The sequence below is a fragment of the Dermochelys coriacea genome, chromosome 7, assembly GCF_009764565.3.
Source record: "Dermochelys coriacea isolate rDerCor1 chromosome 7, rDerCor1.pri.v4, whole genome shotgun sequence".
NCBI lineage: Eukaryota > Metazoa > Chordata > Testudines > Dermochelyidae > Dermochelys > Dermochelys coriacea.
The window spans coordinates 31,652,943-31,675,002 of NC_050074.1; the positions used below are offsets into that span (position 1 = coordinate 31,652,943).

The following is a 22,060-nucleotide window of genomic DNA, read 5'->3' on the forward strand; positions in this document are numbered from 1 at the left end:
GCACCCCTCCTGCACCCCAACCCCTGCCCCGAGCCCCCTGTAGCACTCCACACCTCAACCCCCTGCCCTGAGCTCCATGCCACACCTTGCATCCCAAACCCCTGCCCTGAGCCCCCTCCTGCACTCTACACCTCCTCCTGAACTCCAACCCTCTGCCATGAGCCTCCTCGTATACCCCACACCCCTCCTGCACCCCAACCCCCTGCTGTGAACCCCCTCGTACACCCCACACCCCAATCCCCTGCCTCAGCCTGCAATTTCCCCACCCAGATGTGACCCTCGGGCCAAAAAGTTTGCCTACCCCTGGCCTAACAGATTGAGTTTGGGGCCCCAAACTCAATTCCTAATCCCCACTCGGACACAGATTGACTGCCAGAGCGAGAGTAGAGTCACTTCACTGGTCTCGCTTTTCCTCTACATATAGGGGATATCCCCTACAACACAGGGGTGTTTGAGGCTCAATTCATGCAGCCTTGCAAAATCCTACTTGCCCCAGTGAGAATTATTTTTGGCTTAGCAAATGAAGCTGTTTATTGTCATCTTCATAATACAGTGCAAGAGATGAGATTTGGGGTTAGACTGGGGAGTTTTAAAGCCTGAGTTGAAGGCACAAGGGCAAATGCCAAGGATTGTTATTAGAGCAGCAGCCTGATAACCAACCACAAAAAACAGCAGGCCCGCAACACCTTGTCAAACTGCTACAAGTATGAACAGCACCAGGAAGTTTAATGTCCACTCAATGAGACGAGTTGGTGTCATCCTACAGAATGAGCTTTCAAGGCGATATGGAGGGCCAAACCAGCTTTCCTAGGATCCTACCTTTTGACTCAAACATAACATTCAGAGCATTAAGCCATCTCCCAAGTTTTGCACTATTGCAAATGGGAAAAGACTAAGTGTGTGAATTATTCAACACCACCGAAATAACATGGGGCCACACTCAGTTCTGCTGGTCAAACTATGCCATATACATCATCAATAAAAACAGCTGGAGATATAAAAAGCGCCATTACTGGTGAGACTACACATGCTCCTTGCTCAAAAACTCCCATTTGGCACCCTAATTCCAATACCCCTGAAGCTTTTCCCCTGGCAGCTCCTTTTATTATATCGTGATTTGCAGATTTCTTGGCTCCCAAGAACAAAAGGAGAGATTGAGGGTGTGCTGTTTGCACTGGGCTAATTAGAGTCTTTAATGTCATTCTGGTCAATTAGATCCCAGAGCAAAGGAGGATGGCAGGGAGATTCAGCTGGAATGAACAAAGACAACTGAAAAATGCTTACGCCAGGAAAGAAATAACTGGTTTAAAGAAACTCGGTGTCCCATCAGGGGTTCTAAGAATAATTCCGACACACCCAGCCTACACGAAAGCTAGGGTGTTAGTTACAGTCTTGTCACTGAGAAATTCCAGCTTATTTCAGAGACAAAAAGGCAACACACCTTGCTGCTCCCATCACTTCTCAGGAGGAGCTAGAATAGGTGCAACATCTGCAGTCTGCAAACACCCAGCTAGATCCAAAAAAGCACAACAACCCTGAGATGGCAATTAACTACTAGTCCCACATACTCACTAGCCCATTAATCTTCTTCCATATCGAGGCAGTCATCAGGAGCTGATAGACAAACTACCTTCCGATTCTCATGGCTGGTAACTACGGTTTGTCCCAACTCCATAGGAGAACTGAAAGTTACTTCCCTATGCTGACGCACCGCCCCTTCCTCCCCACCATGACATGGAGAAGAGGCAGGTTTACTCTTTTTAAAAAAAAAAAAAAAAAAAAAAAAAAGGAACTTCCTGCAGCTGGGCAGCACAGAGCAAAAGCAGCAACACCATGAGAAACCTGGAAGCTGTGAAAATTAAACACTCAGGGGAAAAACGCACCCCATGATGGTGCTCTCTCCCCACCAGAAGAGGGCTGGCATCCTTCAAAGAACTTAAGATACTACTACCGCCACAAAAATTATCAAGGAGGCACTGTGATCAGGGCTGGGAGGAAAGGGGGGATGACTTTGAACACAGGAGTGGGATTCAAAATTGGGTTGAGGAAGCATTGCAACTTAAGTAGTGCGAGAAAGTATTCCATGGTATCCTTGAGCAGCTAATGACCTAGCTTTCTAGAAGTGAAGAGCAATAAAAAGGGTAGACGCTCAGCACTTCTCTGAAAATCAGGCCGCTCTAAAGCTTAAATTGGACACCCAAAATCACTAGTCATTTTGGCAAAATGTCAGCCAACAAATTCTGACAGTCGAAAACCAAACAAGGTCACAGTTGGAATGGCAATTGGTAAGTGTTGGCAGTGTTCCCAGTGTTGTACATCACAGTTCCAGCCCCAAACAACTTAATCTCTAATTCTCTATTTCTTTGGGTCCCCTTGTTTAACACCAGCCTCCCCCACCACCCCTTTAGTTCACATGATCTTAGGCCTTACCTTCAGCAACTGCCATCAGCATAATTTCTTCCCATTTCATTCTCTCTCAGCTGAGAGTTCTGCCTAAAGTGCTTTCCCCACTTCTGCCTTTAGTTCTAACCTTCAAAGGATTTTGAGGGAGACAGTTTATCTGGGAGACATCACAGAAAGAAGGTTTTACAATATCAATCCCCAACCTGGAACAGTCATTTTAAGACTTCAAAAGCAGTTCTGGTCTTTGTTTTCAGACACAGGGAATTTCAAGAGAAGTGGCAATGGTTTCATTACAGGCTCTTCCAATCCATCCACAATGACTGAGTGAGTGACTCCCAAATACTTGCCCTTGCACATTCTTATCTGGGGCAGGCATTACCCAGAAAGGATGTGTAATGTGCAGAGTTTGCTTTCTCTCCCCAGCCACGCCCCTTTACTGAGCCAAAGGCAGTAAACTGAACAGAGATTATCTCGTCTGGTTCTAGACAGTGTCCCCCGGAGATCTGCCAAAACAGCTGGTTGCAAACTAAAATCCTGCTCGTTTGGCCTCCTGGTTTAATTCCACAAGTTGCTGTTAAAAGCCAAACATTTGCAAGTGGCTCCAAATCCACCCTCCCTGAAGGCCGTGACACTAGCATTCTATACAGGATGCTACACTTCTCTACGATGAGACACTAGGCTCAAAAGCAACACTGAATCATGGTGCTCCACGGAGTCTGCTTGATTTGTTGGAAAGCAGTAAACTATCCTCCTCACCCCCACCACAGAGTCTTGGGCTGGGCCAATACAGCTCCCTTACACATGCTAGTACAAGATAGTCTGGATAGGTCTTTTCCATTCCTATGATAGCCTCCTTTATACACGCCCTACAGCCCATTAATACTCAGAGAAACTTGCCAACCCCTTTGACTGCTATGTCCTGTCTCATAACACTATGTTCTAAAGTGACTTTCACCAGAAGATCTCAAATCACATTTAGTTATTAAGCAAACCTCACCCACACCCCAAGAAGTAGGAATTAGCTCCATTTATAACGTAAATTGATTCATGAACAGGTTAAGTGGCTTGTTTCTATGGCTGATGGAAGGATGGCGCAGTGGTTAGGGACTTGAGACCTGGCTTCAATTCAATGTGCACCACAGATTTCTTGTGGGACTGTCAGCAGGCAAGTCACTTAGTTTCTCTGCGCCTCACTTCCCCATTTGTACAATGGGGATAATAGCACTGTCATGCCTCACACAAAGGTTGTGAAGATAAATACACGGTAATGGGAGCCATGTAAGTACCCAAAATAGAGTGAAAGATACATGAGCCCAGTGGCAGGACGGGGAATAGAACCCAGGAATCCCGATTCATTAATTGCTTGCTCCAATTACAAGGTTCCAGTATATGACAACCCCCTTGGAACATGCCTCAGTCTCAGCCATGAGATCTGACCAGCCCCTTGATGAGCCAAAGAGGGCACAGCACATTTCAAATGAAAACCCTCTTGGAGACTGTGCATGCCCAGAGCCATATAGACTAAGTTTTATTGGCTTCAAAGCTACCATGTAACCGGAGACTGAACTTTGTGTTCTCCTACCCTCTTCATCTCCTTTACAAAAACATGCTGAGGACACTTCTGCAGAGGGCTTAGCCTTCCTATTCTATTTCTGCCTCTCAGCAGGGAATGGCAATTTTAAAAGGTTCAGAAGGGCTGAACAGCCGACACCTTTATGACAATGTCACATCCCCCTACAATGGGATCCTGAATCAATTGTTCCTCCCCCTCCCACCAGAGCTTGGGAACAGGAAGGTAAAGTACATTCAGTGTTTTAAAGATAGGTTTTAAATTGAATCGTCATAAGAAACATTGGATTTGTGCCACTCTTTATAAAGAAGGCCTAGATGGTTTTGTCCCTTAAAAAAAAAAAGCCTGTAAAATTGTTATCTATATTGTAGTAGTGCCAAGAGGCCCCAGCCAAGACTGGGGGTCCTCCTCATCATGCCAGGCACTGCACAGACCCCCCAAATAAGAATGCCCCCATGCTGAGCACTGCTCAGACACATAGCAAGAGACAGATCCTGCCCCCAAGAGCTTATCATCTAAACAAAAGGAAGGATTATTTTTCTTCCATTTGACAGATGGGGAAACGGAGGTGCAGAGTGATGTGATTTTCTCAAGATCACACCAGGAGTCTGTGGTACAGCAAGGAATTAAACCCAGATCTCAAGTGCTATTAATTATTAATATCTCTATGGCAGTAACACTTAGAAGCCCCACTCATGGACCAGGATGACATGTCGATGGCCTGTGCAGGGCCTAGCCCAATGCTTTCCGCAAGGCCATCCTTCTGGAAATATCAAGTCTGATGTTTTCATTTAAAGACTCAGTGGGTGGAAGGGGCTGTCTCATGCATTTGGGGTGCTCTTTCAGTCTTTAAGGGGTAAAGAGAAGAAGGATGGTCCTGTGGTTAGGGCACTAGCCTAGCACTTGGGATGTCCAGGGTTGAAGTCCCTGGTCTGTCACAGACTCCATGGGTAACTGTCAGCAAGTCATATACATTATAGTCTGTGCGCCTTCCTATTCTATTTCTATATAACAGGGATAACAGTGCACTGCTCTACCTTACTGGGGAGGCTATGAAGATAAATACAGTAAAGATGGTGAGGTACTCAGCTACTACAGTTTACACTTGAAGCAAGAGGAATAGAATTCTTGCATCTTTTCTACCAAGTGTTTTAATGAATCACTCTCAGAAAACCACAACACAAAACGAGTTCTAAAAATTAAAGAAACATTTTCTTCTCAACGGTAGTAGGGTTGACGCTTCCCCAGGATTACAGTCTCACAATACGATGAGTTCTATAGCCAGCCATGGAGTCTTTTAGGCCAGAGATTTCGATATCAAAAGCAAATGGAAATTAGACCTTTCAGGCTATTTTTGTAAACCATGAAGCAACAAATAAAGGACACAAATACAATTCCTTCACCCAGCCCTCCTTCTAGGTTACTTTTCAAACTGATTTCTCTGTCAACTCTTACACTTGCCCTCCTTAGGGAGTCGGTGTTCACTGCACTTTGTCCAGGTTAGAGGCAACGGGTCATAGACTAACTAGCATGGGAGCAAGCAATCACACAGCAGCACCATACCCAAGCTATTCTGTGCTACTGGTGCTTCATTTCCTTGTGTGTTGCCAGAACTTCTGGGGACATATCCCATGGTTCTCTATGCTGAGCTGCTCTGATTCTTTCCCAGTGAATCAACAGAGAATCTGTCTATCCTTCTGGAAAGACACGAGGAACTCTGGGAAGCCATCGGATGACTATGTAAATTAGCAGGTTACCAGCCCAAGTGAAAGCGGAACCTGGGCTCTAACCTGGACTATAACCACAGCCAGGAGTAGCCCAGGCTGAAAGCAGCACTGTGGTGCTTATCTAAACTGAAGCAAGAGGAATGAGTGTGGATGGCAGGGGGCTTGGGGCAACCCCTGGAAAAGAACCCAGTAATTGCAGTGAAGATAAACCCAAGGAGAGGATCACAAAGCACTTTACAAATGTTGGTTAATTAAATCTCTCAACATCCTGGGAAGTGGCTAAATAAGATAAGCATATTTAAAACAAGTAAACAAGCAGCACTGCGAGGTTTGGTGAGTAACCACTTGTCCACATTCCCATCCACACAGCAATTTAGCCCAGCTCAGGTAGCTACAAGATTACTAACCCAGATGCCCCTCCCCCAAAAGTCATACAGCAAAAGTTTAACTCTGTACAGCTGCAGATGAAAATGGTGAAGAAAGGAAGGAACTGACTAAGCACTCGATAACGTGGGAAGTTTCAATCTACTTGCCCAAGGTGATAAATGAGATCAGGCTTAAAACGTGAGCAGACCAGCCAAACAGGTACCTTCAAAACACAAAAAGAACAGGAGTACTTGTGGCACCTTAGAGACTAACAAATTTATTAGAGCATAAGCTTTCGTGGGCTACAACCCACTTCATCGGATGCATAGAATGGAACATATAGTAAGAAGATTGTGTGTGCGCACACACACACTTACAGAGAAGGTGGAAGTTGCTATTCAAACGGTAAGAGGCTAATTAATTAAGATGAGCTATTATCAGCAGGAGAAAAAAAAACTTTTGTAGTGATAATCAAGATGGCCCATTTAAACAGTTGACAAGAAGGTGCGAGGATACTTAATTTAGGGAAATAGATTCAAAACACAGGCAATCAGAACAAATCTCAGCTGACTGGGGAAACAAAAACCTTTCTGGAAACAGATGGGACCTGGCAACATTATGTTCAGCTCCTTGGGAGAATCGATTGAGGGGGCATTTGGATTTCTGAACAATTCTTCCTCTCCTCGGCAGACAGGCTATGGAGGTGGTTTCCGGAAACTCATAATGATCGTTTTGGTTTCATAACTTGTGATTGAGTAACCAAACTGTCAAGATGTTCAAAAGGAGAGTTTTATAAAATCCCAGTATACTAGTGCATCTGTTTGAGGGTCTCATTGAATTATACAAGGGAACACCTCAGTCATTTTATTTTAGGCCTAGTCTACACTACACAGTTAGGTCGACATAAGGTAGCATACATCAACCTAATTATGTCAGTGTACACACTACAGCCTTGTCCTGCCAATGTCAGTGCCCTACTACACAGCCATAACTCCACCTCCATGTGAGAGGCGTAGCATTTATGTTGGTGTAGTTAGGGCGACACAATGCCTATGTAGAATCGGCTGTTGGCTGTCTTGTCCCCACTCCCAGCCAGGCTGTTACCCGGAGACTCCCCGCTCAGGGAGGCAAGAAGCCTGGGCAACTGTTTTTCCCCCCCTCCCGCCTCCACACACCCCACTCCCAGAGTGGGGAGCATCCTGGCTCTCAGCAGCCCCCACCCCCCTTCAGTCAGTGGAAGTGCTCCTGGTGAGGACGCGCACCACCGACAGAAGGAGGGTGGTGTGGACATCAGCCACTGCAGTGGCTGTAACTCAACCTAATATAGGTCGACTTAGGGCTGTAGTGCAGACATGCCCATAGATACTTATCTGGCATCCATCACAGTAGTAGCTGAGAGCCTCAAAATCTTTAAAGCATTTATCATCCTCAAACCGCCATGAGGTAAGTCAATGCTATAACCCCCATTTTACAGATGGGAAACTAAGGCACAGAGAGACTATGCAATGTTACCCAAGGTCACACAGGAAATCTGGGCTGGGAGCACTCTACCTCTCATTTTCCCTTGGTGCAATGGTCTAATGCAATACGGCCTCTCTCCAAAAACATGCAAGGAGGGAGACTTAGCTCAAAAATTATTTTGGGCAGCACATCTAGTGACTAGATCTGCACTCACAGTGGGGGAGTTGTACCAGTATAACCATACCAGTACAGTTAAGCGATGCAACTTGTGTTGAGACAAGGCCTAAATGCAGTAACTCCGTAACCCAGCTTTGCCATTTCCTTCACCATCTTTCTTTTTGTTTGTTTGCTTGCTTTTTGGCGCTTTATCTCAACCATTTCCAGCTTTATACTAAGAACTCTCTCTTCCTTAGTCTATATAGTCTAGGGCTTATTTAAGGATTTTTAAAGTTATTCCTCCAGAGTTATCCAGAATTCCCTATGGGATGCTGGCCTCAGGATGCATTCCTTTCAAAAGATTTATCCTCAGGGTGTTTGTAACTGTGCCCATGGTGGCTCCTACAATCACTCACCCCCAATCTAAATGAAGGCCAAAATAATCTGGGCCCCTCACCTTCCTCCCCTTTAAAAACAAAAACAAAAAAAAAGTGAGGTTTCCATGTGATCATTCCAGTGCAGGCCAAGGAGCTGCCTCAGTGGAAGGCTGGAAACCCTTTTTTCCTCTCCCCCCTCCACATATCCATAAGGCACCTGCTCAACTAAGCAGTATTACAGGGAGTTTGGGAGAGAAGGACAGTTTCCTGCCTCTCCCAAGAAGACAGAGTGCAAACCGTCTTAAACACACTTGTATGTAAATTAAGAGCCTTTTGACTGTAGTCCCCTGGGCCTCCCTCCATCCCTCCTGGGTCTGGGCAAACTGCATAATCCTTTTGTAAATACTCTTTCAATTTGCTTTTGACCCTACAATTCTTTCAGGCATCTGCCTTTTTGTTGTTGCTGGTCAAATCAATTCCATCACAATGTCCCACTGTCCTAACAAACAATCGATTCCATCCAGTGCAGCAACTAAAAGCAGTTTGCTCTCCATTTAGATGAGCACTGGGCTGGCTGTTTCCAACCCAGGATATCCCCATTGGGAAATCTGGACTAGGGGACCCAAAATAGTAATTGCTTAAATTCTGGAGGTACAATCCACTGCAATCTCAATTTGCTACAGTGTTTGCTTCCTCCTCTGAACATTCTACATTGTTGTTGCATGCTGTTCCATTACTCTCTCACTCTGGAAATGGCTGCATTGTATGGGGTTAGTGGAGAGGAATTGTGAAGTGAAATTTACACTGATAAATATATATACACACACATTATTTATTCTTTATTCATCCGGTTGTGGTGAAGTTTAGTCAATATTAGCAAGATCCCTTTTAATCCAAGCATCCCAAGTAGTATTACCAGCACAGGATGAAGACTGAACCAGAGCCCCAAAATACCTGTGTTTTAATCCCAACTGTGACACAGGCTCCATGAGTGGAGTAGGCAAATCATGCCACCTCTAAGCCTCAGTTTCCCCATCTGTAAAACAGGGTGTCTACCTACTACATTACAAGAAGTATGAGGACGTTTGAAAAGCTAAGTGCATGGCACAGGGCTGACCCATTGGAAACATTCTAAAATATTTTGACAAAAAAGTTTTCTGCAAAACGTGTGTGGAACTTTCAATGGAAAATTTTGATTTTTGGGGGGGTCAAAAACTGAACTGCCTAAACATCAAAATATTTTATTCTGAAATGCTACTGCGATGCCTCCTGGGAATCATAGTTCAGATGCCTCATTCCCCCATTCTCCTCTATGGGCTAGGCTCCCTATCTGGGCTACACCTTCATGTTGCCCCACAGCCACATGACTCCCATGATGCACCTCTTCCTCTCACCAAAAAGGGAAGCTAATGCATCATGAGAGATCTAGTCCAACCAGGCGCCTAATCTATAGAGGAGCATGAGGAATCCAAACTATAACTCTGACAAGGCAACATGATGACATTACAGAATCAAAATATGCAGTTTTTATTTCTTGCCAAAAATCTTGAAATTTTCGGAAGAACAAAATTTTCCAACCAGCCCTGATATGGAGTATTATGCCCTGGATTTGTCTCAGCCTCCATGATTTTTTTGCAAGCACCATATGTTGGCTCCAATTACATTGGACACAAAATCAGGAAATCAGGTATCCTTCCATCTGTGCTAAGCAGTAATAAATCCTCACTCTCTTCAGCGGCTCCTCTGTCCCCAAGTGCTTTGAGAGCAAATGATTTGTTCTAATCTTGCAACTGTAATTCTCAAAACAACAGACAATTCTGGAAATGAGACCAGTTTCTCTACAAGGCTTTTTGGATTTTGAGAACATAGTTTCAACCAATGGAGGTTTTCAGCAGCTCATTTTCCGTGAGACAAGAGAGACAGTGAGGATTGATTTTTATATTCTGCCTTTTCTCCCCAAAATCCCCAAAACACTCAACATCTTTTTAAAGAAGTGGATGACAAGGTACATACACAGAGGGCACTTCACCAAGGTGCATGAAAGATGTTGTTCAAAGAGCAAAGATTGTCGCTCACTGTGTACCTGTACAGTGGCTAGCACTGGGCCTGTATCTTTCTTGGGGCACCCAGGTGCTACTGTCATATAAATTAATAATAAAGCTGTCAATTAAATGTAGCCACCTTTGGTGTGTCATGCTGCAGCTGTTTACAGCAATGCTACCAACCATTTAGGACTGGAAAGGAGGATAACCACACCATTGCAAGGGGAATCTATCTATGGGTTTTTATGCTGCTGCCTATCACCATATTATCTGAGCACCTTCCATGAATTTAAGTTGATAAATTATAATTATCCAACCAAAACAATTGCCAAGTCACTGGGACTATAGGCTCCTCCTTTGGGAGAAAGCCATGAGATTCCAAGAGTCATACAGTGCGCCTATCCAAATACTAGCCACATGGAACACATTCATAGAAACATCTTGAATTAAAATCAAGTTGACATTGGGTCAGCAAAAAAACATCAAAAATTTGAGGGCACAAGTGCTCCAGACTTCACATTTTTAAAGTGTCACAAGAAGAGCATCAATAAGTTACCACAACATGGAGTCCTAAGCAACTAAGAAATGTACAGATTGTGGTTTGTTTTTTCAAATGAGCCATGCAGCATTGAAACCATACAATCATTGTTTTTCTACTAGGCTAACTGCACAGAAAGCTGATAAATATTATTTGGACAAAATTACAAGCAAAGGGGGGTACTCCATAATTTAAATATCTACAAGAACAGAGGAATCTATTCAGAGCCTAAATGGTTTATTTAAAAAAAATGCCTAATGAAACTTTAACATCTAGTATTTGACACTTCATCATTAAGGGATTGGTTTTACAGCTTGTATTCAGTTGGATATTGGCAGAATGCCTTATCTGCTGTAATTCACAAGCATTTTTTTCAACATTTCAAATAGGGGTGGGTTTAAAAACATGTTTAACAGTATTTCTTATTTTTAAGGATTATTCAAAGAGGTGAAAAAAAGAGGCTTTTATGCCAAAAAACTACTGTGGTAACAAGGCAAAGGTAAAGGCAAAGGCATAGTTTACCATATGGTTTAAACTACATGGGACTGAACTTAATTTAGAATTTAATTGCTTTCTGCAATAAATGAAATATGAATTATTGGGACACTAGTTCACTAAAGCATGTGTCCAAAACATAGTCTTACCCCAATCTACTTTTCAAACACCGAGTCAGACCAAAACAAAGGGCTGTCACCTAATCAATTAGCATCCATCCCTTTCCAAGGGCAAGATCAGAGTAATTAAGTCAAAGATTTTCCTCCGAAGAAATTCATGCAGTACTGAAGTGCTAAATCACCAAAGGCAACCCATTAAAGATGCTGTTTTCATTAGCAAGAATAGCACAGCAACCTGCATTCTACAGATAATACAGCAAAATGAGCAAGTCTTTCCCAAGAACTACCTTGCCTTAGAGAAACATCTGAATTTAGCAGCTGGTTCCCTCACTGGTGTCTCAAGGGGCATCTTAGAAATTAGAAAATCCACTTCAAAGATGAAGAAAACAAAACATATGAAGAAATAATTCTCAAGGAATGGCTGATTGTCAAGTTCTGAAATCAGCCAGAGACCTGCTTCTGTCAGAGGCTGATTTCTAAAGGCCTAGACATGCTACAAAGTAACTAAGCCAGGGCCTTCTGTATCAACTGACCCCTTAAACCATGCTCTATAACTGGGCGAAAGCCCAAGAGAGAGATGAAACCCTGTCTTCACGGTGAAATCCAACTGTGTCAGAACCAAGTTCCATGACTCTATTATTATTATTATTATTATTATTATTACAGAAGTGCCCAGAAGCCTCTATCAGGACCATATTGTGCTAGAAGCAGTACAAACACGTAGCTAAGCTCTTTAAACAAAGGGTGTGTCTACACTGCCCACGTTACAGTGCAGCCGCAGCAGCGCTGTGACATGGGCAGCATAGTTATGCTTTATCGCCGAGGGAGAGCTTTCCTGGCAATAAAAAAAACCACCCGAACAAGTGGTGGTAGCTTTATCTCCCAGGGATAAAGCGCTGTCTATACTGGTACTTTTCAGCGCTAAAACTTCTGTCGCTCGGGGTGTGTTTTTTCACACCCCTGAACGACTAAAGTTTTAGCACTGAAAGTGGCTGTGTAGACACAGCCAAGGACTATTTCAGTGTAAGGGCTTGTCTACACCAAGCAGCTTTTAGCGACAAGGCTGTGTTGACACAGCCTTGTCACTAAAAGTCAACATGTGTAAAGGCTCCGTTGGTACCTTCTCGGCACTTTTGCCGACAAAATACTTCGAGCCCCACGAGTGGCATTAGCTTTGGTCGGCAGGAGAGCACTTCTGCTGACAAAGCCACGTTCACACTGCCACTTGTGTCGGCAAAACTTTTGTCTTTCATAGGTACTTTAAAAAGCTCCCTCCAGCCCCCAGAAAAGACAAAAGTTAAATACCCATGAAAGTCAAAAGTTTTGTCGACAACTTAGCAGTGTAGACAAGCCCTAAGTATACTTTAGTGTGGACTGGCCCCTGCAGGTAACTTACAAGCCCCAAAATATTCTAGAAAGCCCAAGTGCTTACTTGTGCTGGTAGGGAAGAAGCCCAAAATTGGCACAGTAAAAACACAGAGCTAAAGACCTGGTCTACACTAGGAAATTAGGTCGGTATAACTAAGTCACTCAGGGACGTGAAAAAGCCACACCCCTAATTGACACAGTTAAACCAACCTAACCCCTGATGTATACAGTGCTAGATGGACAACAGAATACTGCTGTCAACATAGGCACCGCCTCTCGATGAGGTGGATTACCTACACCAACAGGAGAACCCCTCCCATCAGCATGGGGTAGCATCTTCACTGAAGTACTGCAGTGGCCTCATTGTAGACAAGCCCTAAAACTGCAAGGACATTATCTTTTAAGCAGTATGTACAATACAATACGTAATTTTAAGTGAATGCCAAGAAACATCCTCTTTCAACATAGCATTTCTTCTTCTGCACACAGAAGCTTGACAAATCTAGTATTTTGACCATAAAAAATTATACTAAAACCCCAAATGCCTTTTTTCTTCAAATTTCTGAAAGCAGCCTACACAGACTTTTTTACCCAGAGCTGATACTACACTATATAAGGATTCTACTATACTATACAAGGTCACCTCAACTAAATAAAATTGGATTACAAGGCAAGATGTCACACACTCTTACATTCACATTTTCTGTGTAGTGGCCAAATGCAGACAGAAGATGCACTGACACACCTCATTTCTTCTCCATATTAGGGTTTTGTTGTCACTATAAAAAGGGTTTGTCCTTAACTCGTGTAAGTAAAATACATGTGAAGACAAGACAGTTTGTAGTTTTAACATGAGTTAGCAGGTTAGAGTAAAGATATGGGGGACACTAGGTTGACCCCAACCTGCTCACTCATGTTAAAAACCACAAACTGTCTTGACGTCACTAGAATTTTACCCCATGTTAGCTAATACAAGTTAAGGACAAATCCTTTGGGGGAAGGAGGGGCCTAAAGAAGATGCACCCTAGAGGGGAACTTAGTTTAGGTTAGACATAAAATTTATATTTTTATTTCAAAAAGCTTTTAAAATAGTTCTACTCTTAAAGCAATTTAGTTAACACAGGTGCCTTCCCACCAGCATCACAAACCCAATCACAGCATCCTCATACTGTATCAGAGCCAGAAAGTGAAAACTGGCAGTAAGAAGTGAAAATGACTCATCTGTTTCAATTGTCCAACTTGTGTTAAGTGCAAAAAGTAAACAGAATGGATGGTAAAAAAAGTAAATTAGCTTAACAGTGAAATAATTAAAAAAAAAATCTAAATAGAGCAGGAAACAATTTTGTAAACATCGATTTTGATTAAAAACAGGTCACTCAAAGTGCGTGTTCAGAACTGCTAAAGTTTGTCACAAACCAGAACTCTGATCCTACAACCAGATCCATGGGCCCATAGACACTCCCTGCAGGATTGGGGCCATTGATTTGGTTTTCATTCCTGTAGGAGTCTGCACTAATTCCTGCTTGTTCTAACTCTGTCAACTGTTGAGTTTAATGAACACTGCAGAATCCTAAGAAACATAAGCTAGATGGAGCATGTTTAGCAGCTAGTGAATAAAGGATACACTCCCAAAAACTCTTCAGTCTAATTAGGCACCATCTACACAGTGTTTGTATCCCTCTAGGGTGAGATTTTTACCCCAATCTAATTACACCATTACAAGCCCTAGCGTGGATGCAGTTACAGCTTATTCCCCTTCCAGCATGGGAATAGCGACACCAAAATAAAGGCAACTCATACTGATATAACGACATACATACTGCAGGGAAGGGGTTGTTGTATTGATTTAACCATCCCAGTGTAGTTCAGGTAGTTCAACTTGTATACAGACAAGCCATTAGTAAGCATAGCTCCAAGCCCACTTCACAAAAGCCACAAGCCAAAGCACCAGAAGTTCTCTGAACCTGAACTCCAGTGGGTGTTTGTCATTCAGAGCAGAGTCAAATGCAAGCACTCAGAGTTTTAAAAAGAGAACAAAAGACAGATGGGGATAAAAATGGGCAGCTTCCAAAGGAAGCCTCTGGAATCCAGATAAACCATGTCATGTGCGACCAAGCACAGAACAGACAGAAGTCAGGGTACTGGATTTGTCATGCAGAAAAAACAGCTGGAGGGTTAACAGACATTTCTAACTTGGGCCCCAGTCGCCATTTATCTCAAGTGCACAGAATGCCAGGGAGAGGTTTTGTGCACCATGGACATCATCATCATTAGGTGGTGATAGGAAAAGTCTCTCATGATTCCTAGTTTGTAGTGTACTTACAGGAACTGGGGCAGGGGTGCGTGTGTCAATTCTCTTTACTGTTTCCAGATTAAAAGAATTTGACATTTCTATAGCACCTTTTATCTGAGAATTTCAAGTGCTTTACAAACATTAACCAATTCTCAACTGCACCAAGAGGAAGCCAAGGATAGGTCCCACTTTAAGGGCAGAGAATGGAGAGGGGTGAAGCATCTTCCAAGGTCAGACAGCAAGATGGAAATAGGACCTAGCAGTCCTGGCTCTGCCCCTTCTTCTAGCCTTGGGAAAACACTCATTTTCCAAGATGATTTAGGAACAGTTTGCAAAGCAGCAAACACTCAAAAGGATCAGCCCAGAATATTGCTGACAGAGCAGCATTTGCACTCTGTATCATTAGTGGCACCTAGAAACCCCAACCAAAAACTGGGGCATCCTTTCCCGACTGTGCCAGGCACCACATGTAGAGAGAGACAGTCTCTACCCCGAAGAGACTACAATCCAAATAGACAATGGATGAGAGGAACAGAGGCACCCTGCAAGTCAATAGCCGAGCTGGGTAAAGAACCCAAGCTCTCCTGATTCTCAGTCCAGTATCCTATACATTATTATTAATAATAATATCTGGTTCTTATACAGCATTGTTCATCAGCAGATCTTAGTGAGCTTCACAAAGGAGGCAAGTATCATTATTCCCACTTTACAGATGGAAAAACATGTAAGTGAGCTGCCCAGTGTCATCCAGCAGGATAATGGCAGAGCTAGGAATAGAACCCAGATCTCCTGAGTCCCAGTCTAGTGCTCTATCTACTAGGTCACACTGTCTTCCAAGCTGAGTAACCTGAAGCTTCAGCCCTAGTTGGGTTCTCTGCCTCCTGCTCTTAATATAGTGATTAAAACAAGGGATTAGGAGCAAGTTTCTATTCCCAGCTTGGTCAATGATTTGCCCACAGTTACAGTGCAAGTCATTTGCTCTGTGCCCCATTTGGGAAGTAGGACTAATACTGATCTACCACGCATGAGAAAGCTGAGACTGTTAATGCTTGGAAAGTGCTTTTCAATTCTCAGATAGAAAGTGCTTGACTATGTCCACCTTGCATTTCTAAACACAGCCCACCCCCCCAGCTCTTTACTTCATTGCTTGTGCACTGGCAGCACAGCTCTGAGAATGAACTTTGTAAGCAAACTAAGAATGAACACAAAACATTACTTGTACATGGATCCAACATAATTCATTGGTATGATTGTGTCTCATGCTTCATTTCCCAGCAACAGTGGTAGATTGGTTAAGGCAACAGATATTTAGAATCCAGAGGACTCTCCACAACACGCTGTAACAGTATTTAAGCTCAGATGAATAGTATCTGTGAAATACTCAGGTGCTGCTATTATGAATGGATTGGATTGCAGGGCAGAAATAGGTTGTTAAACAGCAGTTTTAAAAACTGCAGGTCTATACTACAGTCAGAATCCACGCTCTGGACCAGTGGCGGTCGATTTAGTGGGTCTAGTGAAGACCCGCCAAATTGACAGCAGATCGCTCTCCAGTTGACCCCTGTACTCTACCCCCAAAAAGAAGAGTAAGGTAAGTCGACGGGAGAGTGTCTCCCATTGACCCCCCCCCCGGTGCAGATCCCACAGAAACTCGACCTAAGGTATGCCGACTCCAGCTACATTATTCACGTAGCTGGAATTGTGTAGCATAGGTCAACTTACCACGGTAGTGTAGACATAGCCTAAGTACTCGCTATCACAGATGTGAACATTTATCTATGATTAGAATTGTGGTAGGGCCTAAGGGTCCCAGTTATGGACCAGGACCCACTGTGCCAGGCGCTGTGCAAACACAGGAGAGATGGTTCCTGCCCCAAACATCTTACCATCTCTATTTGCCAGCAGGACTCAGAAATATGAATCCTTGACATACCAGCCAAGAAAGGAATCAGAAAAGTTAATACAGTCAAACCTCACAATAACATGCCCCGCAACAACACGAATTCAGATATATCGCGATCATAAGTTGGCTCCCCTTTAAAGCCGTAATACTGTTCACATTTTGCCGGAATACTTTTTTTTTACAACATTTATAAATAAACCGTGTTCTTCCGGTCTTATAGGAAAAAGTGACTCGTGGCCACTGCAGGCCCATTGCACTTAGTTCTCGGGTTGTACATGAGTATGGTGTTTGCCTATGAACTTGTTATTCATTTCCTATATTTTTAAAAATATTTTACCATTATGGATACGCCAATTTGCAAACAAGTTGTTTTCTGCCCAAGAGAAATTATACACCCTGGATCAACTAAAGAAGGGCAAACAACAAACTCAGTTTGCTAGAGATCTAGGAATTAGTGAGTCCACTCTGCGAGGGCGGAAAAAAGAAGAAAAGCTCCCTAGCTACCCTGCATTCTTGAAGAGGAAACTGGTTTATAGCATAAAAAGGTCAAGTTTGCTAATGACAAAAGCCTAGATTCGGAAAGCTCAAGCAGAGAAATTTGATCACCTTATCAATGGAAATGAATCCAAATTTAAAGTGAGTAATGGCTGGCTGGACAGATTCAAGAAAAGGCACACTATAAGCCAAGTTCTTGTGTCTGGGGAAATCTGCTCTGCTGATAAAGAGGCTCCCAATTCCTACCCAACTGAGCTTAAAAAGTTGCTGGAGGAAGGTTGCTACACAGCCGATCAAGTTTACAACTGCGACGAAACTGGTTTATGCTTTAAAATGTTACCCAATCATAACCTCACAACCAGGACTGATAGTCACAAACGAGAAGGCTTTAAGCAGAGGAAGCACCGAGTCACTCTCTTGTTTTGTGTCAACAAGTCTGGCAGCCACAAAGTCAGATCTCTGATGATTGGAAAAGCAAGGTCTCCCAGACGTTTTCATCATGTTAATATGAAGGCCCTTCCCTTTGAATACACCAACAGCAAGAATGGATGAATAGTTCCATATTTGAAGACTGGTTCCATAAAACTTTCGTACCAGCCGTTCGACTCATTTGTGAAAACTCAAGCAGGAACAAAAAGCTCTCCTCTTGCTGGATAATTGCCCTGTCCACCCCTCAGCGGAAAATCTTGTCAGTCGTGACAACAAGATTAAAGTCTCTCATCTCCCAAAGAACACTATGTCAGAAATCCTGCCACTGGACCAAGGCATCATATTGGTATTTAAGCAAAACTATCATCGCGAAACAATCAAGCGGATGGTAGCGGATAACAACTCCTCCGTCAACACATCACCAGCATCAGCCAACTTGAAAGAAGTCTTTCACCTTGGCAGGAAAGCCTGGGATGCTATCTTTGCACTGAACACTGCTGGATAAAGGGTCTTGGTCCAGCTTTTCCATCATCTACACACAATGATGGTAACAACAACGAGCCTGAATTTACAAGATTCACTGAAGATGACGTACGTTTAGCCAAAGAAGCACTCAGAGAATATGAGCACAGTCATCATGATATCCTCAACTGGTTTACAACAGATGACATCTGCCCCATATATGAACACATCTCAGATGATGAAATTGTTGCAAATGTCAGCAAGAAGAATGAAGCTGCACCACCAGAACCTGAAACCAGTGGCGCTAATGACGACAATGATGATGGCACCTCAACTCCCCCACCAAAAGCGTCCGAGACAGTAAAGCACCTAGAAGCCAGTTTGAGGTGGCTAGAAACTCAAGACGTGGACAGCGTCAAAATCCTCCAACTCAGAAGCATTCTTGACTTTGCTAGAAGCCAACAGTCCGCGGCAAATAAGCAGACCACACTAGATAGCTTTTTTAAGAAGTGAGGAAATTTAAAATTATGGAGTCATGCAACCAGATTGACTTTGCAATCTGCGTAATGATTAGTATAGTCGATTTCACGTTTCTTTCATGTATATGTAATTAAATTACTATTTTTGTGTTTAAAACACACTGGGATAACTTTTTTTTTTTTTTTTTTTAACAAAACTTAAACTGACCAGCTTGAAATAGTAAATTTTTATTACCCTGCTATAAAGTGACCCTGCATTTATCACGAACGAATTTTTTGGACCCCAATTATCACGTTATAGTGGGGTTTTACTGTATTTGTATCAAAGTAGCGTCTAGCAGTCCCAATCTAGATCAAGACTCCAAAGTGATAGATGCTGTATGTACAGAGAGTATAGGCAGGGACTAAGCTTATATCTAAAATCAACAAGACAAAAGAATTACTACTCACATTTTACAGATGGGGAATGGTGACACCCAGAGATGGATGAACTCAAAAACATGCAGGGGGCCTGGGACACAGGCAGGAATTGAACCCAGATCCCCTGGGACTCAGTGCCATGCCTTAACCACAGTCCCATCCTTCTCTCTATGGCTTAGTTTAGACCAGTGGCTCTCGAATTTTTGAACAGGTGACCCCTTTCACATAGCAAGCCTCTGAATGCAATCCCCCTTATAAATTAAAAACACTTTTTAATATATTTAACACCATTACAAATGCTGGAGGCAAAGCAGGGTTTGGGGTTGAGGCCGACAGCTCGCAACCCCCCACATAATAACCTCACAAACCTAAGGGGTCCCGACCCCCAGTTTGAGAACCCTCCAGCAAAGGTCTGGCTTTACACCAAGCTCTGAAAACTAACAAATTTAGGCTCTGATCAAATAATGCCATAGCCAAGAAGGTAACAAATGCATGCCTAGGGACTTGCCAATGGAAGGATCTCAGCTGAACCATGATGGTACGTGGCAAGACCTGCCAAAATAAAAAGGAAGACACCTAATATTTAGCTGAAATTAGCTCACGTAACTTGGATCTAACCTGGCACAAAGTCTGTTACCTTGCATGCCTTCAAATACCTATCTCCTGGTGAGACATGAAGCCTGCTAGTGTCCCTCAGCTGGCAACAAAGCAACAAAGAGCCATTATGACAAGCTACTAGAAAGCATCACACACTGAAGAGGGGACAGCGATGCCAGGGTCTTGTCTATAATGGGGTACTGTCCAGCCCTTCCCTGGAAGGCCTGCCGCCACCACTGCTGTTCCACCAGCCAGAAACCCAGTGACTGGGAAAATAGAATCCAACAGTACCTGCAGTCACTGCACTATTTCTACTAATCTCCCAAAGTTCAAAAGTGCCCCCTTCACTGGGATGGGAATTATCACCAGAAATAAGTTAAAGGGGCAACACCACATATTGAAGGCCTGAGCATAGAAAAGCATCTTATCTATATCCGAATGTCTTAACCATACAATCTTTGTGTGGATGTTCTTATTCCTGCATCAGAGCTCCTTTTATTGTTTTAGCTTATGTTACTTGGGAAGGAGTTTAAGATATACTGAAAAAAGCCATTCTTCCACCGAAAAAGGGGAAGGGAAAAGTTATACCACTATAACCGGTGTAACTTTCCCAACCAGACATGCCTAGAGAGAACTCTCTTCCCTCTGTGATTCTCTGGATAAATTCCATCCCATTTTTCTTACTAACACCCTCTTGTACCACGTATGATATGCTTTGGTCAAATACAAGTTATTCGGCTCAAAACAGGGGTAACAGAATGAGCTTTTCTGACCTATTTTATGTAGAAGGTCAGCCTAGCTAATCCCTTTTGACCTTTAAGGGTATGACTTGAGACTTAGTATAGGCTCTTCTCTGGAAGTTCACCCCAAACCATCCCACATACACAAAACCCTCTCTTGAGTTTAGTGGTGCTTTCAGCCTGGGCTAGCTAGCCCAGCTACGGATGTTGGTTAAAGCCCAGGTTCCCTTTTCATTCAGGCTGGTAACTTGCCCACTTTGCAGCGAGGACACAAGCTGTCACTCAAGTGCTGGTAATCCAATGCCTTCCCTCAGTTCCCCCATGTGCCCAGGAGGACAGACTAGTTCTCCCATAATTCACTGGGAAAGAATCATAGAGCGACTCAGCTCACTGCAGCACAAAGAACCATAGAAGTCCTAATGACAAATACAAGAAAGCGTAGCACCAGTGAGAACACAGTGAGGAGGATAGGGCTTTGCAGTGGCTGCTCACACCATGGCTAGTCTAATGCAGGTGTTCAGAGCTAGATGCCAATCACCCATGCTAACTGCAGTGAAGATATACTCTGATCTATGAATCTCAAGTAATTCCTCCCTCCCTTTTGGCATTTACACCTAATATATATACTCCTCATCAGCTCCAAGATCCATCCTTCCATCCCCACAACTGGGGATCTCTTGGTCAAGCCCTTATGTCCTATCTCAACTACTGCAGAAACCGACACACTCATCATCCCTTGCCCAATACAAACAGGCATCTGCTAAAGTCATCTCCCTTGTCTGTCCGTCAATTTGATCACATCACTCCCCTCGCTGAATCCCTCCACTGGCTTTTGTTTTGTTACAGTAACCCCAGCACATAGCTCATACATAGCACTTTTCATCAGCACATCTCAAAGCATTTTACAAAGGAGGCAAGAATCGTTATCCCCGTTTTACAGATGAGAGGAGAAGTAACTTGCAAAAGGTCACCAAGCAGGCCAGTGGCAGAGCCAGGAACAGAAGTCATGTTTCTGGAGTTCCAGATCAGAGCTCTATCCACTAGGCCACACTGGATCCCTTGGTACTTGGTCACCTCCTTTAAGGTTTATGCAACTTAGCCCTTCCCTAGTTGAGATTCACATCCCCCTCCACCTGCGAACAATCCTTCTCTTATGTGTCCCACAGAGTCATCTCTGTGGCCCCTAAGCATGGCTCAACATTCCAAAACATATCCACAGGGGCTAAACTCCCTTCACTTCTAAGTTCCTCTTAAAAGACTTAAGTCTATTATGCTGACTATAATGAATCTTGATGATGCATATATATAAAATTCCCTTCTTTTGTTCTCCTTCCCAGACCTTCATCAGCCCTTAGACTCTGAGTGACTTTAATAGGGACTGACCACTCTTGTACGTTTGAAAGTACTTAAACCAGTGGTACTCAATAGGCCAGGGGTCGGCAGCCTTTAAGAAGTGGTGTGCCGAATCTTCATTTATTCACTCTAAGTTAAGGTTTCGAGTGCCAGTAATACATTTTAACATTTTTAGGTCTCTTTCTACAAGTCTGAAATATATAACTAAGCTATTATTGTATGTAAAGTAAATAAGGTTTTTAAAATGTTTAAGAAGCTTCATATAAA

At 43.3% G+C, this 22,060-nt stretch overlaps 1 protein-coding gene across 23 annotated transcripts in view; it reads right to left on the minus strand.

Moving 5' to 3' along the window:
- MARK2 (microtubule affinity regulating kinase 2) overlaps window positions 1-22,060 on the minus strand; it is a 105,423-nt gene that overhangs the window by 71,120 nt on the left and 12,243 nt on the right. For 3 of the 23 annotated variants that reach the window (XM_043518091.1, XM_043518081.1, XM_038409028.2), the window contains exon 1: window positions 1,573-1,698. The exons of 19 other annotated variants lie outside the window; for them this stretch is intronic. In XM_043518091.1, the coding sequence (XP_043374026.1) occupies window positions 1,573-1,608 (36 nt within the window). In that variant the 5' untranslated portion in view covers window positions 1,609-1,698. Of the gene's footprint in view, window positions 1-1,572; window positions 1,701-22,060 lie in introns of those variants that run through there. One more of the 23 variants, XM_043518077.1, reaches the window with a different exon arrangement.